Source organism: Acinonyx jubatus, chromosome A3 (assembly GCF_027475565.1).
Source record: "Acinonyx jubatus isolate Ajub_Pintada_27869175 chromosome A3, VMU_Ajub_asm_v1.0, whole genome shotgun sequence".
In the NCBI taxonomy this organism is placed as follows: Eukaryota; Metazoa; Chordata; class Mammalia; order Carnivora; family Felidae; genus Acinonyx; species Acinonyx jubatus.
Window position 1 is genome coordinate 89,501,638 of NC_069388.1, and position 13,963 is coordinate 89,515,600.

Genomic DNA, 13,963 nt, shown 5'->3' on the forward strand with positions numbered 1-13,963 from the left:
CTTGTTTTTGACGACTTTGACAGTTTTGAGTCAGGCATTTTGTAGAGTGTCCCTTAGCTGGGATTTGTCTAATGTTTTTCTCATTACAAGATGGGGGACATGGGTTTTTTGGAGGAAGACCCCAGAGGTAAGATGCCATTCTCATCACATAATATCAAGGGTACATGCTATTAATATGGCTTATCATTGTTGGTATTGATTTGGATCACTTGACTGAGGTAGCATTTGTCAGGTTTATCCATCCTAAAGCTACTCCCTGCCCCTTTGCATACTGTACTCTTTGGAAGAGAGTCACTACACACAGCCCACACTTGAGGATAGGGAGTTATGTTCCCCCTCCTGGACAGTAGGGTATCTACATAAATTATTTGGAATATTTCTGCATGGGGTAATATGGGACCAATAGAATATTTGTCTGTTGTTCCTCACCTACTTGTTTATTCAATCCTTTATATGAATATGGACCTATGTATATGTATTCTATACCTTGGATTATAATCCAATACTACTTTATTTATTTTGTTCTAATTGCTCCAACTTTAGTCATTGGGAGCTCTTCTGATTGCCCCTCCATGTCTCTTGACTTCCAACCTTGTTTGTTTGTGTGTGGAGGTGTGTGTGTTGGTTCCTTTTTGTTAAAGCCAAAATTAGAAACCAAGATCTGGGTACTGGGTGATACAAAGCCTCATTACCTTTTCCAAGTGCAACCATATTTATTTTGTCATTTTCTCCCGCCCACCTCCTTCCCTCCTGCCCCAGCCAATCCCCCTCAGAGTGAGTAAGATCATTCCAACTCTACATAAGAGGAAACTAAGGAACTGCTCTTCAAAGATCATGCAGCAGATCTCAAACGAGACCCTAAATCTCACACCTCTGAGTCTCAAGTTATTTCCCAATCACACCTATGCTCTGTACTCTGTGCTCCTCTGTACCTCTGGGGAAGTTTAATGGGTTCAAGACTTCCTGCTCACTTAATCTGCACGGCAACCAGAGGAAATAGATGCTCCTATCTTTATCTCTACTCTGAAGGTGAGGAAGCTGAGACACAGAGAGGTAGCTTCCACATAGCTGTGCATCTGGTGAGTCGTGGTGATGGAGGGGAATGGTCAGGTGTGGACCCAGGTCCCCTGACACCACATGGGACTCCATGCTTTAGTCCTCCATGGCATGGGCTACAAACTACTGCCCATCGGTCAAGTCAGGTGACCACCTGTTTTCATAGGGTTTGTGAGCTAAGAATGATTTTTACATTTTTAAATGATAAAAAAAAAATCAAAAGAAGATTATTTCATGTCATGTGAAAATTATGTGAAATTCAGATTCAGGGACCATAAAAATTCAGGGACCATAAAAATCTCTTGGAACACAGCCATGCCCATTGCTTTAAGTATGTCAGCAACTGCTTTTGTGCTGCAGCGGCTGAGGGGAGGAGCTGCGGGCAGAGACCCCAGGTCTTGCAAAGCCTGCAGCATTTACTACCGGCCTCTTAAAATCCACGGGCCCCTGCTCCACTGCACTGCGAAGAGAAGGGGTTGGGTCACAGCCACTGCAGAGGAAAGCAGTGCCGGCCAGCGCAGTGCCTTCACCGGTCTCATTTATGCTCCTGGGCTGTGCTTCCTTGTGGCACCGGCCCTAGCCCCATCCTTCTTCGAGGGTAGCTCCAAGCTTCTGTTGGAAGCTTCTCTGGTCTTTTTAACCCCTCCAAATCCTCTGATCCTCCAGACCACTTTCCCTCGACTTAGTTTTTGATTACTTGACGCCTTGTACAGTTCTTCATTCCATGCACACGAGCTTTATCTTCCAAGTTACCTGCAAGTTCTCTGAAAGCAGAAGCAGAGAGTATCTTTCTTCTCCACTCCCTAAATTATCAACCATAGATTAAGCTTGCCTGAAACCCAGCTCTGATCAGTGATACAAATGACCTCCCTGTTCAGGCTTCCATCTGCTTACCAGAGTAAGCCTGAACTCCTTAGCAGGATGCTTAAAGCTCTCTGTAACATAATCTGCAACCTCTGCTCTTACTCGTGAGCTGGTGCCCAGATCAGTGCTTGGAACCTGGTGGCTGCTCAGGAAATGTTCCCTCCTGCTCTCACCCACCTTGTTTTCTCTTATGCTCTTCCCACAGTGGAAAAGAACTGAGGACAGACTACTGTATTTGACAATGATGAGGTCACTCATGAGCAATTTCAGCGTCAGGATGGGGACAAAAGCAGATAGCAGGAACAAAGGAGTATTTCAATGAAAACTATAACTTCAGCGAGCATCACATAGATGTTTGTGCTGAGATGGGATAGCAGTGAGGCAGCCAGGAGGCCAATGTTTAGTCTGGGGAGAGCTCTGCATGGATTTGTGAGTGAAGACAGGAGTCAATGGTGCTATAAAGAGGGGGTTAGCTGGGGATAGCTCAGAAGGAGCAGGACCAGGCCTCAAGTGTAGGGGGAGGGAGGGAAGGGAGGAAGGAAAGGTCCAGTTTCTGTCTTCTCGGTGGGGTTGAATTGAATCATCTGCTGAGTCAAAGATACAGGGAAGGAACAGAGACCTGAGGAGGGCAGCCACAGGAAGGCAGCTCATGACATCAATATGGGAGGTGTTGGTAGGTTGCCGGCAGTGTGGACTAATACAGCTATACTTAGCCAGATTTCCTGATTTCTGCTGGCATTCCTGGGACGTGCAGGTATGCTAGGGGAAAAAATGTAAGAATATGAGGTGAGAGTGCAGAGGCTGCAGATCGGCCATGGACACTGTGGAAAATGTAGGGAGTGATGCCTTGGCGAAGTCATTTTTTGAGCTCCCCTTGGTTTAGCACCAACTGCAGGCCAGCAAGTTACCATGCATTACCCTGTTTAATGCCTACACCAATCTGTTAAGGTGGGGTTTCATTACCTCAATTTTCCACTTAAATTTGAGGTGGACTGATATCACAGTACTAACATGAAGTTTGAGCTGGGATTTTAATCTCTTTCTCTTTTTCCACTCTACCATTCTGCCCTCACACTGTGGAAATGAGGTCCCAAGAGGCCCCAGGGTACCAGAGATTAAAGGTGTAAGAGAGGCCTTGAAGGGTTAAGAAACTCTTTAGCACTCTCATAGCTGTCCCATCCTGTGTCCCTCCTCATTATGGCGCCATTCACAGAACCCCTCCTGGCTGTCTCTTGTGTTCTGCTGAATTGTCGGTGAAAAGCAGAACCCTGAGGCCACCACTGTCCACCTGGGGGATCCACGGGCAGGTGGATGGAGGAGGCTACTTGTTGCATTCCTCTCTCTCCAATCCCAGAAAATCAGGAGTGGGAAGGGGACCGGTAAGGGTCCAACTTCAAAACCTCTTTGCTTTTCACTGTGACTCTCCAGCAAGACCCCTGCTATGGACTCAATGTTTGTGTCCCCCAAATTCACATGTTAAAACCTTAACCCCCAATGGGATGGGATGGGAGGTGGAGTCTTTGGGAGGCAATTAGGTCCTGAGGGTGGAGCCCTCATGATAAGATTAGTGACCTCATAAGAAGAGGTGCAAGAGAGACGATCTGTCTGTACCAAGTGTGGATACAGCAAGAAGGCGGCTCTCCTGGGTCTCGCCAGGAACGAAATAGGCAGGCCCCTTAAGCTTGGACTTCCCAGCCTTTAGAACTGTGAGAAGTAAGTGTTGGTGGTTGTAGCCGCCCAGTGTATGATATTCTGTTGGCGGCAGCCCTAATTGACTGACACAACCCAGGCTTATTCCAGACTCTGAGTTCATTCCTTGGGTCAAAACCTGTTTTGGTGCCAACTGGACAATAACAAAAATTTGTTTTAAAGATAGGAAATAAGTTGGTTTCCTGGGCCTAGAAGGAGAAAGCCTAGAGGTTTTTCCCATCGTGTGAAATCCCGTTGGCTGTCTTCCATCTCTATGGCTGTTGTTCTCAGATAGATTGTCTAAAACAAAAAATCACCATGGGCATGTTTTTAAAAAGCTGATTCCTGGGCCCCACCCCAGAGATTCTGAGGGAGGGCCTGGGACCTGAGTGTTAACAAGTGCCTCAGTGGTTCTGAGGCAGGTGGCCCCACCTACATGTGAAGAGAACTCAAAGAGGGAACCCAAATCCATCCGCTTAAAACAGTATAGATCCAGATTCAAGTCTAGCTTAGAGCAATTGTCCAAATTCCTCCCTAGACAGATTAGTCAGTGAACTTTACTGCAGTTTGAAAGAAAATGGGTGTCTGTGGCACACAAAGATGTCTCTGGGGATGGCTGACTGGTTGGCTGCAAGAGACCCCCAAAAGGCAATCACCTTGCTGAGGTCTTTCGAGTGCAGGGGCTGGCCCCAGGCTTTGGGCCCCAGAACCCTCATTTGTCAGCCTCAGAGGCATGGGCATGCTAACCGTGCTCTCAGGAATCTGATTTGTATGCCATTTTCTGGGAGAGGTATGACTGGTAAGCAGACCAGATGCTAGTGCTGGCCAGATCCACAGGCTGCAGATCACATAATCAGATGGGGCACTGGGAGGGTTGCTGGCTGAACGGGGCCTCCTGGCATCGGACTCCAAGAGGCTGAAATGCAGTGCACCCTCCTTCACAGTGGGGATCTGTCAGGGGTGCAAACACGCCTGCCCCCCAGGGGACACCCGCAGCTTGTAAGTGCCTGGCACACAGCTGGTGTCCTGAGGATGGCTTAGCAAGGTGAGGTCAACTTCAGGACACTTTTGCTCAAGCCTTCAAGGTCTGTGGTTCACAGACGTCTACATTTCGTGGAAAAAGTTTAACAAAACTTGTGGACTGATGTAGGTTTTCTTTCTTTCTTTTTTTTTTTTTCAGTCTCTTGCTGTGTCAAGTAAGGACATTACAAATACTAACCTAAGGTAAGCCAACCTAAGCTAAACCAAAAGGAAACTAAGCTAAGCTACCGACTCCTGGCATCATTATTATATTCAGTAAGTTACATTTTAACTACGGATAGATGTAAGGGCATAATTTCTGCAGAAGAGGCAGACCTTTAAATTAAAACATCTCACTACATTAAAAGAGAAAACTTCACTAGCCACTGGCATTTAGACTGGGTGTCTGGAAATCACTGAGAATCTGGCCATTGTTCAAGGACCATCATTCTGTGTTGTTGCCTGTGATCGCCATCCAGATGAGCTACCGTCTGTTGACTCCCACTCCTGGCTCCCAACTGCATTGCAGCCCCCCACTCCCAGATGACCCTGACTGGGTGTTGAGGTGACCCCCAGCCCTGCAGCCTGGCTTGCACAGACAGCTCTTGCATCCTGTGTGTGGAAGTGCCCAGTGACATCTAAAGTCAGAGGGTGACTTTATTTCTGAGAGGAGGAGGAGGGGTGAGAGGGGTTGTGACTGTCTGCTAGTCACCAGCCTTGGTTCCTGTGTCTTCTGTCTGACCACCTACCTCCGAGGGAGTGTGTGTGATAAGGGGCTGCACGTGATGTTGTTGCCAGCCAGAAAGGCAGCAACTGGTGTGAGCCCAGTTACTAAATGGGGTGAAGGCAAAAGAGAGAAAGAAACAAGAGGGACTGAAGGACGAGGCCATAGTGGTTGCTCACAGGTGAGGGTGCTCCAGGGACTTTTCTTGCCCAGAGTCAGGTGGGCGCCCACTGAACTGGTCTGGTGGGGAGGGAGCTGTTAGCCTGTGGGGAGGGCAGGCTGGCATAGTCTTCTCTGTCTGGAGACACTCAGGGGGAGGTAGGAAGACAGAGAAGAGAGTCCCCCTGCCACTTCCTGAGACACTCTTCTGGCCATTTAATGGGATTCTGGGCAGATTCCTTTTCCACGGCCTCATATTGGACTAAGAGACACAGGCCAAATAAAGCAAGGCTCCCAAACCTGCCGTTTGGGACCGTTTCTGCCAGGCAGGGTGAGGCAATTACAGAATAGGTTCTCCTGGGCCCACCTGGGAAGCCCTTTCCTACCCTAGGGCTTTGAACCTGAACCTGAAGGCAACATCACAATCCCTGAAGTGAATAAAGGATGCTTACAGTGGCCTCTTGCCATTCTGTGCTCCGCCCAAATAACAACAAAAAGATGTCTCGGAATTATATTGCACCTGCAGTGTCTGAGATAAACCACACATATTAGAATGTAGGTCACTAATTAGTGACTATTTTTTAAAAGCATTTCTCATGTTACACTATTTACCAAACGGACGGAAGTATCAGACTACTTTCACAACAGGTGCAGCTGTGCGCATGCGCTCCTGCTAAATGCCAACCCAGCTCACAAGAAGCACCAAAACTATTTGCAAGATGAGGAACTGTTGACACAGGTGTTGACTTGTGCTGTCATAACTTGCTGCAAGGGAGAAAAACCGACAGTGGTGGTTCCTGTCGTCTTTGTTCCCTGAAACCCCCACCTCTGGCAAGAGCCCCATTAAGTCTGCTTTGAGACACAGGCATCCATCAGGAGCTCCTGGGTGTACTCAGACCTTGTGGGGGAGGCAGAGTTTGGATTACATGTCCGCATAACGTGGCTCTATAGCATGTGGCTGATTCTCCCAGCAGACTGGCCCTGGGGCCTGTATCATTTTTGAGATGTGTTTTCGAGCCATCACATTTCCCCAGCCGGGGGAAACAGGGATTTTTTGGAAAAACAGCTACTAAGAAACTGGCATACAATGCAATGTGATCCAGATTTTTCTTTTGAAGTAGTAAATAAAATTCTTTCACTCACCTTATTCACTGTGAACAGGGATGGTCCTTTGGAGCAATGTTTTCAGGTGAGAAGGTAGTTCAGATTGCAGCTATATGCTGCCATCTGCCACCATGGAGACCAGGCCTGTTTTGTGTGTGTGTGTGTGTGTGTGTGTGTGTGTGTGTGTGCATGCGTGCATGACAATTAGGCTCCTTGCATGGAGTAAAATGTTTTAGGACTAATAGGGTTGGAAGACAACGATATGTGTAGTGTGAGTATGTGACAAGCTTGTTGTGGCTTGCTTGGGATTTTCCTGGTTTTAAAACAAAAAGTCCTGCATCTGAGGAAACCTGTCAGTTCTAGGCAAATCCGAATGGTTGGTCACCTTAGATGTGGGGGGCACTGTGAATCTGCTCCTCTTCCTAGTTGTCTCCTCTCTCACTGGCCTGTGATAGGGCTGATTATACACGACTTAAGATCCATTCCTTTGAGTGCAGACATTGTCCCGCATTAAAATGCAGACATCTGAGAACAAACTGAGGGTTGATGGGGGGTGGGAGGGAGGGGAGGGTGGGTGATGGGTATTGAGGAGGGCACCTTTTGGGATGAGCACTGGGTGTTGTATGGAAACCAATTTGACAATAAATTTCATATATTGAAAAAAAAATTAAATGCAGACATCTTTGAGGGGGTGACCCATTAAGCCATTACATCTAGAAGCAGCATTCTATGCAGCTGATCACTTCCTGCTCCTGAAACAACTATGTCCTTCCTCAGGAAAGGCAAATTCAGACTACGAAAAGATTGCATTTCACATTTACTAGATAAGCAAAAATAAAGAAGCCCGACAACACCAAATGTTAGCAAGGACATGGAACAAAAGGGGCTCTTATTCACTGCTGGTGAATGTGCACTGGAACACTCACTTTGGAAAACAATGATCTTAGGGGTGTTATCTTACAAAGTTGAACATGTACAAACCCGTTGATTTCACTTTAAGATATGTGCCCTAGAGAAACCCTTCTACTTGCAACTCAGGAATCATACATAAAAATGTTCACAGTAGCAAAAAGTGGGTAACCACCCAAGTGACAAGTAAAAGAATGGATAAATAAATTATGGAGTCCTTACACATGGAATAGTATGCAGCAGTTAAAACTAATAAACCACAGCTACATACAGTAACAGACAAATCTCAGAAACACAAGGTTAAGCAAAAAGTTTAAGCTAATCATGAAAACTACTTGAAGTAGGACACCATTTTTGTTAAGGTGAAAATCAAGCAAAACTAAGCAATCTGTTGTTTAGGACTGCATACAGACCACATATGGGAGGGAAGGAAGGAGGATTTCTGTGGCTTAATAATGCTGTAGTTTACAAGATGCTCATCTCATGTTTCAAATTATTAATATGTCCCATTACTTATATATGTGCTATGTACATTCATTTATAAAAATAAAAAATATACATAATAAATGTTCTAGGAAAATAAAAAGGTAGAAATAAAAAAAACATGTCAATGATCATGATAAATGTAAAGAGACTAAATTCACTGGCTGAAAGGTTGGGACGGTAAGATTATATTTTAACAACAACAACAACAACAACGATTCCAGCTAAATGCTCTTTATGAAAGATACACATAAAACTTAAGGATACAGAAAGACTGAAAGGAAAAGGACAGAAGAAAATATTCCAATAAGAGGCACTATGTTAACATCAGACAAACAGACATTAAGGCACAAATTAGGAATATCTAATATCCTAATGTCCAACATTAGGAATCAAGAGACTCTCTATAAAACCACCAGAAAGTTATAACTTATTTGAATCTGTACAACATAGCTCCACTATGTTATACTATGGGTATAAAGCATAGCTAACATAATTACTAGGAGAAATGGATAAATGCACAAACACGGTGGGCAGGAGATTTTAACACTGCAAGTGAGTGGCAGACATAGGTTTGTGCTTGGATCTGCTCTGCTATTCTGTCTCTCCTAATTTCCTATGTAATCTTGAGCAAGTCTTTTCCTCTTGCTAGACCTCAGTTTCTCATATCTGAAAAGAAGGGAGTGGGCCATTTGGGTCAGATTCTATGAAATACTCATACTCCCATGTCAGGCAGTGTCTGGGGAAAGACCTTGTCACATGATGGATTCTTCTGAGCCCTGTGGCAGCTGGTGCTCTTACTCAGCAGGTCTTGGGAGAATCTATCACCTGAAGTTTTCCCTGACGGTTTCACCTCCCAAATTCCCCCCACCCCCATCCCAGGCAGCTTTACACATACAGAAGTTTATAAAGCTCTTTGTCAGCTGAAGAACAGCCTGGTCGATGCAACTTCTGGGAGCTCCATGTCTGGTTTGCCTCTTGAAGTCAATTAGGAGGTGACAGAGTGAGGAAGGCCGTCCAAGCCGCCTCCACTGGAAGGCTGGCATTAATACAGAGCAAATGCTTCTCCAAACATGGAAGAGGCCATCTGTGAAAACTGGGAGTCTAGCCTCCCTAAGTGGCAATTCCAAGTGCAGCGTAAAGGGGCTAACTGGGCATGGCTAGTGTGGTAACAGGGGCTGGCTTTGCTGGCCTTGATTATCACTGTTGCAACACCGGGCTAGCTGTGGCTTGTCTCTGCATCTCTTCCTTATCTCTGTAGTGATGGGCTGGGTTCTTACCTCTGAGGCCTCCCCAGCTCTCATAGACACTGGAAACTCTAAGTCTTGGAGAGGTAACTCTTTTGTTTATTGACTATTTTCCTCAATAGGAAGATGGGAGGAAACTAGCATATACCAGGTGCCTACTAGATTCCAGATGCTTTATACAAGTAATTTCACATAGTTCTCACCACACACCTGTTATTACTTTAATTTTACTGATAGACTGAGGCTCTGGGAGGGAAGACTCTGGCAGTAATACTGACAGGATTCAAACTCAAGTCTTTTGACAAACAGAGACTGTGCTTTTTCTGCCAATCAACCTACAGTGGCTAGGACATCTCCCCTAAGAGGGGAGATGGTTCTGCTGTGAATTTTTCTTCCTATATGATGAAACTTTCAGAAGGGGCTAGAAGGAAGAAGAGATTGTTGGTAAATGCCTGACACAGTGCTACAAAAATCCATAAATATCTGATGATTGACATGGTAACAACAAATACATGAATATCCCGGCTAGAGATCTTAGGAGGTCATCCCAAGGCAGAGAGACCTGTAGTCAACAGGTCAGCATGTGCGTTCATTCATTCCTTCACCCATTTGCCATTTTCTGTGCATTTACTGTGGAACAGGTCTGGGATGCTGGGGGTATAGTGATGAATAACACGGACTCTGTCCCTGCTCTCTTCATTCACCTGCTAAATTCTTGGCAGCCTGAGTCCACTGAAAATTCAGAGGATTCATGGAGGGAAGAATGGTGGCTCAGAGCTGTCAAGTTGTGATGATCATGAATACAAAACTCAATAATTAAGGAGCCCAGTATTAAATTCAGTGTCTCTGTCCAGATTCCATTTGGATTCTTGGTTATTGTCTCATTTGGGTTGGGAGTAATGGATTTTGCATGAATTTGCAAGTTGTGTGACTTGAGTGAATCTCTAAACTTGCCAAATCTCAGTTTATGTATCTATAAAGTGCAGATTATGTTATAGTTCTCCTCATAGGAGTTTCTGAGAGGCAAATGAGATTGCTCATTTAAAGTGCCTAGCATATTTTCTCCTCTAGGATTTTGATGGTTTCTTGACTCACATTTAGATTTTTCATACATTTTTAATTTATTTTTGTGTGTGGTGTAAGAAAGTGGTCCAGTTTCATTCTTCTGCATGTCACTGTTCAGTTTTCCCAGCACTGTTTACTGAAGTGACTGTCTTTTTTCCATGGGATACTCTTTCCTGCTTTGTCAAAGATTAGTTGGGCATACAATTTGTAGGTCCATTTCTGTTTCATTGATCTATGTGTCTGTTTTTGTGCCAGTGTCCTACTGTCTTGGTGATTACAGCTTTGTAATGCAGCTTGAAGTCCAGAATTGTTATGCCTCCAGCTTTGGTTTTCTTTTTCAACATTACTTTGGCCGTTCGGGTTCCATACAAATTTTGGATGTCTGTATCTATATATCTATATGATCTATATCTATATCTATATCTATATCTATATATAATGGAATATTTCTCAGATAAAAAATGAAATCTTGCCACTTGCAACAATGTGGATGGAACTAGAATGTATTATCCTAAGCGAAATAAGTCAGTCAGAGAAAGACTATCATATGATTTCACTCATATGTGGAGTTTAAGAAACAAAACAGATGAACATAGGGAATGGGAAGAAAAAATAAGATAAAAACAGAGAGGGAGGCAAACCATAAGAGACTCTTAAATACAGAGAACAAACTGTGGGTTGCTGAAGGGGAGGTTGGTTGGGGGATGGGCTAAATGGGTGATGGGTGTTAAGGAGGTCACTTGTTGGGATGAGCACTGGGTGTTACATGTAAGAGATGAATCCCTGGATCCTACTCCTGAAACCAATACTACACTGTATGTTAACTAATTTGAATTTAAATAAAGAAATTAAAGTAATTAAAAAACTAAATAAATAAAAAAAAATAAAGTGCCTAGCATAATACCAGGCTCACATAAGGGCTTGACAAAAACCCAATATTATTTAAAATAAAAAAAACTTAATTTCTATTAGTTCCCTCTTGCCTCTGTTTTATTATTTCTCCTTTCTATTAAGATCCTTTCCTTCCAAGCAGAATATCCAATGTCATATTGGTTTGCTTTCCCATGTTCTACCCCAACCTGTTTCAATCACACCATTCAACCACTTCCAACCTCATGGAGGCAGCACAGAGGTGTAACCAGGACCCTGGTAGGGATGTATTCAGGGGAACTAAAGATCTTCTTTGGGCATCAGAAAAACAAACTGTAACTCATTTGTTCCTTTTCTGATAATTATGCTGTGTGCAAAATTCTTAGCACCATGACTTGCCTCTTGTAGATTCTGGATAGATGAGAGCTCTTTATCCCTAGTTCTTCTTCCCCTTCCCACCATCTTTTAATCTATTCCATCATAAATCCTGAAGATTCTCAGAATTATAAGGGGAAAATGTGACAAAATAGTTCTAAAGTTCAAGTGTAGTGAACATAGATGTTGAACCATACATCCATAAGCTCTCTGGCAAACCTAACAAAGCGTCAAAATCCTGTCTGTACTTGAGGCCCCACCAATGACAGGGAGCTCACCACTTTACAAGGCAGCCTGTACCATTACTTCTCAGTAGTAATTATTCCTGAATTTGTCTTTACATGGAAGCCACATGAAGTGCCTCCATGTCACTTCCATTCATTGGTCCTAGTTTTGCTCTCCAGAGTGACCCAAAGTCAGTCCCACACCTGCTCCATGTGGTAGCTTTTTACTCCCATTCTCCTATTCATCCCTTTCTGTCTCAACACATGATTACTACTGTAGGTTGTCCATCATAGTTGAAGGGGCTGTTGTAATAAGTCTTCTTAGCATGTATCTTTGTGTCTAGTCTCTCCCCTCCAGGCTTTCTTCCCTATTCTTTCCAGATTTCTCTTCCCCAACCTGGATTACTTTCTCCTGGTTAAAGTTCAAATGTTGAACTTGGCCCGTGAGCCAGTGCTACCACCTACCGTGTCCTTCATGCCCTCCACTGCTGGTCCCCAGCTGTCCAACCTGCCTTTCCTGCCTCATCTCTCACTGACTGTTTCCACCAGTGGTACCAGTGGTATCTCTAGTCACTGTGGACAACTTGCTGCCAAGAATGCCTTGTGATTTTCTCCTTCCTTGTTTTCATTCATTCCATACTCATTCGCTCTCTGGAATGTTATCCCGCCTCACCCTCTATGTTCAAATGAGACTTATTTGTATCTCAGGAGAAGTCTAGGTTGTGCTTCTAGACCTAATACATTTTTGTTCATTATAAAGTAAATCGTTTCCATCCATCCTGAGAGATTATTCTTCAGGGAGATGTCCCAATTGTAGCAACATTCTGGAAGATGGATACCATGGTTGTCTCTGGGGTTATCTGGAGGGAAGAAGACTGAAAATGGAGAAACCATTTCATTTCCTAAGCAGCCATGTCATGTCAGGCAGGCTGCTACCATCACAAGGTGCAGAGAAGGTTGCCAGAAGCTGGATTTGAAGTAATTAAGCTGATACTGACAGCTCACAGCATAGAAGGAGGTAGTTACTCTCCAATCTTACAGAAGATTGTTCCATGTCTATTACTTACACTTCAGGATATTAAGATTGGGACAGAGATAATTCTTACTGAAATTAGAAATCGAAATGCAATTAGAACTTCCTAATTAAGTTGTTATAAATATTTATAAGAGTATAATGCACATTTCAAATGGCTGTAACACTGAATGTCTCTTTGAATGTTCTGAGCAAGAAAAATGTAGTGCTCAGTCACTAATCCCTGAATTGGATCCCCAAAAGGCTGAAAACACACAGAGCACATACATGAAAACACACTCCCACACACACGATCATCATCTCTTCCCTTGAGCACCTGTCACCGTTGGTATGCTCAGAAAGAGCTATTCATTTGGACTTTTAATAGTTACACAGTCACTGGCCCATTGGGCCAGTTATAGCTACATTTTATAGTCTTTTTAACTCAGAACTTTGGAAATATGTTGCATTACCCACCATACAAGAACATTATTAGGAGGCTCAGGAAACTGATGTGGTGTCTAGAGCCATCACTTGGTTTAGGGAAGAAAACATTTTACTCTAGAGGTCAGAAGACGAGAACTTCAATTCTGGCTTATTTACTCACCAATCCTATGAACTTGAGTAAGTGTTTTCTCCTTTCCTACTTTCAGACAGGGCTAATAGGAACATCTCTACCTTTGAGGGCTTTGGGGAGGATATGTAGAAATAACCAATGTGAAGTACTTAGGAAAGTTAAAAAAAAGAATGAGGCACCAGGTATTATTGTTGTTGATGTAATCATTACTCAGCCCAACTAGCTGATGGATTAGCACACACAGAAGAAACACTTCCTGAAGTGTAATACCTGAATGGGGAAGGTTGGAGGAGGGAAGCTGTGGGCAGGGGCTGAATGTGAAAATAGGGGATGTGCCATGAAAATGGATGGATTAGTCAGGAGGAGCCAGGGAGGAATCCTCTTCACAAAGCCAATTGGGAAAGTGCCCTGATTCCAGGCCAGTGACAGACTGCTTGTGAGAACAATGGCATGTCAGTCAATGCATCAGTCCCTCAACCCATCCCACCACAGGTGCTGGGAGGAAGACAAAGAAGCACTAAGCCTGCCCCTGGGGGAAATTACCATTGAGTAGAGAAATATGATGTACACTCAGGAAACAGAATA

The 13,963-nt window shown here is 44.1% G+C and overlaps 2 protein-coding genes across 2 annotated transcripts in view; one reads left to right on the plus strand and one right to left on the minus strand.

The window, feature by feature from the left end:
• The window catches only part of POLE4 (DNA polymerase epsilon 4, accessory subunit), a 127,402-nt gene extending 122,578 nt beyond the window's left edge, over positions 1-4,824 (plus strand). The window contains exon 4 of the mRNA XM_053200818.1: positions 4,790-4,824. Within this exon, the coding sequence (XP_053056793.1) occupies positions 4,790-4,809 (20 nt within the window). The 3' untranslated portion in view covers positions 4,810-4,824. The remainder of the gene's footprint in view (positions 1-4,789) is intronic.
• TACR1 (tachykinin receptor 1) overlaps positions 1-13,963 on the minus strand; it is a 143,703-nt gene that overhangs the window by 19,280 nt on the left and 110,460 nt on the right. The window lies entirely within an intron of this gene.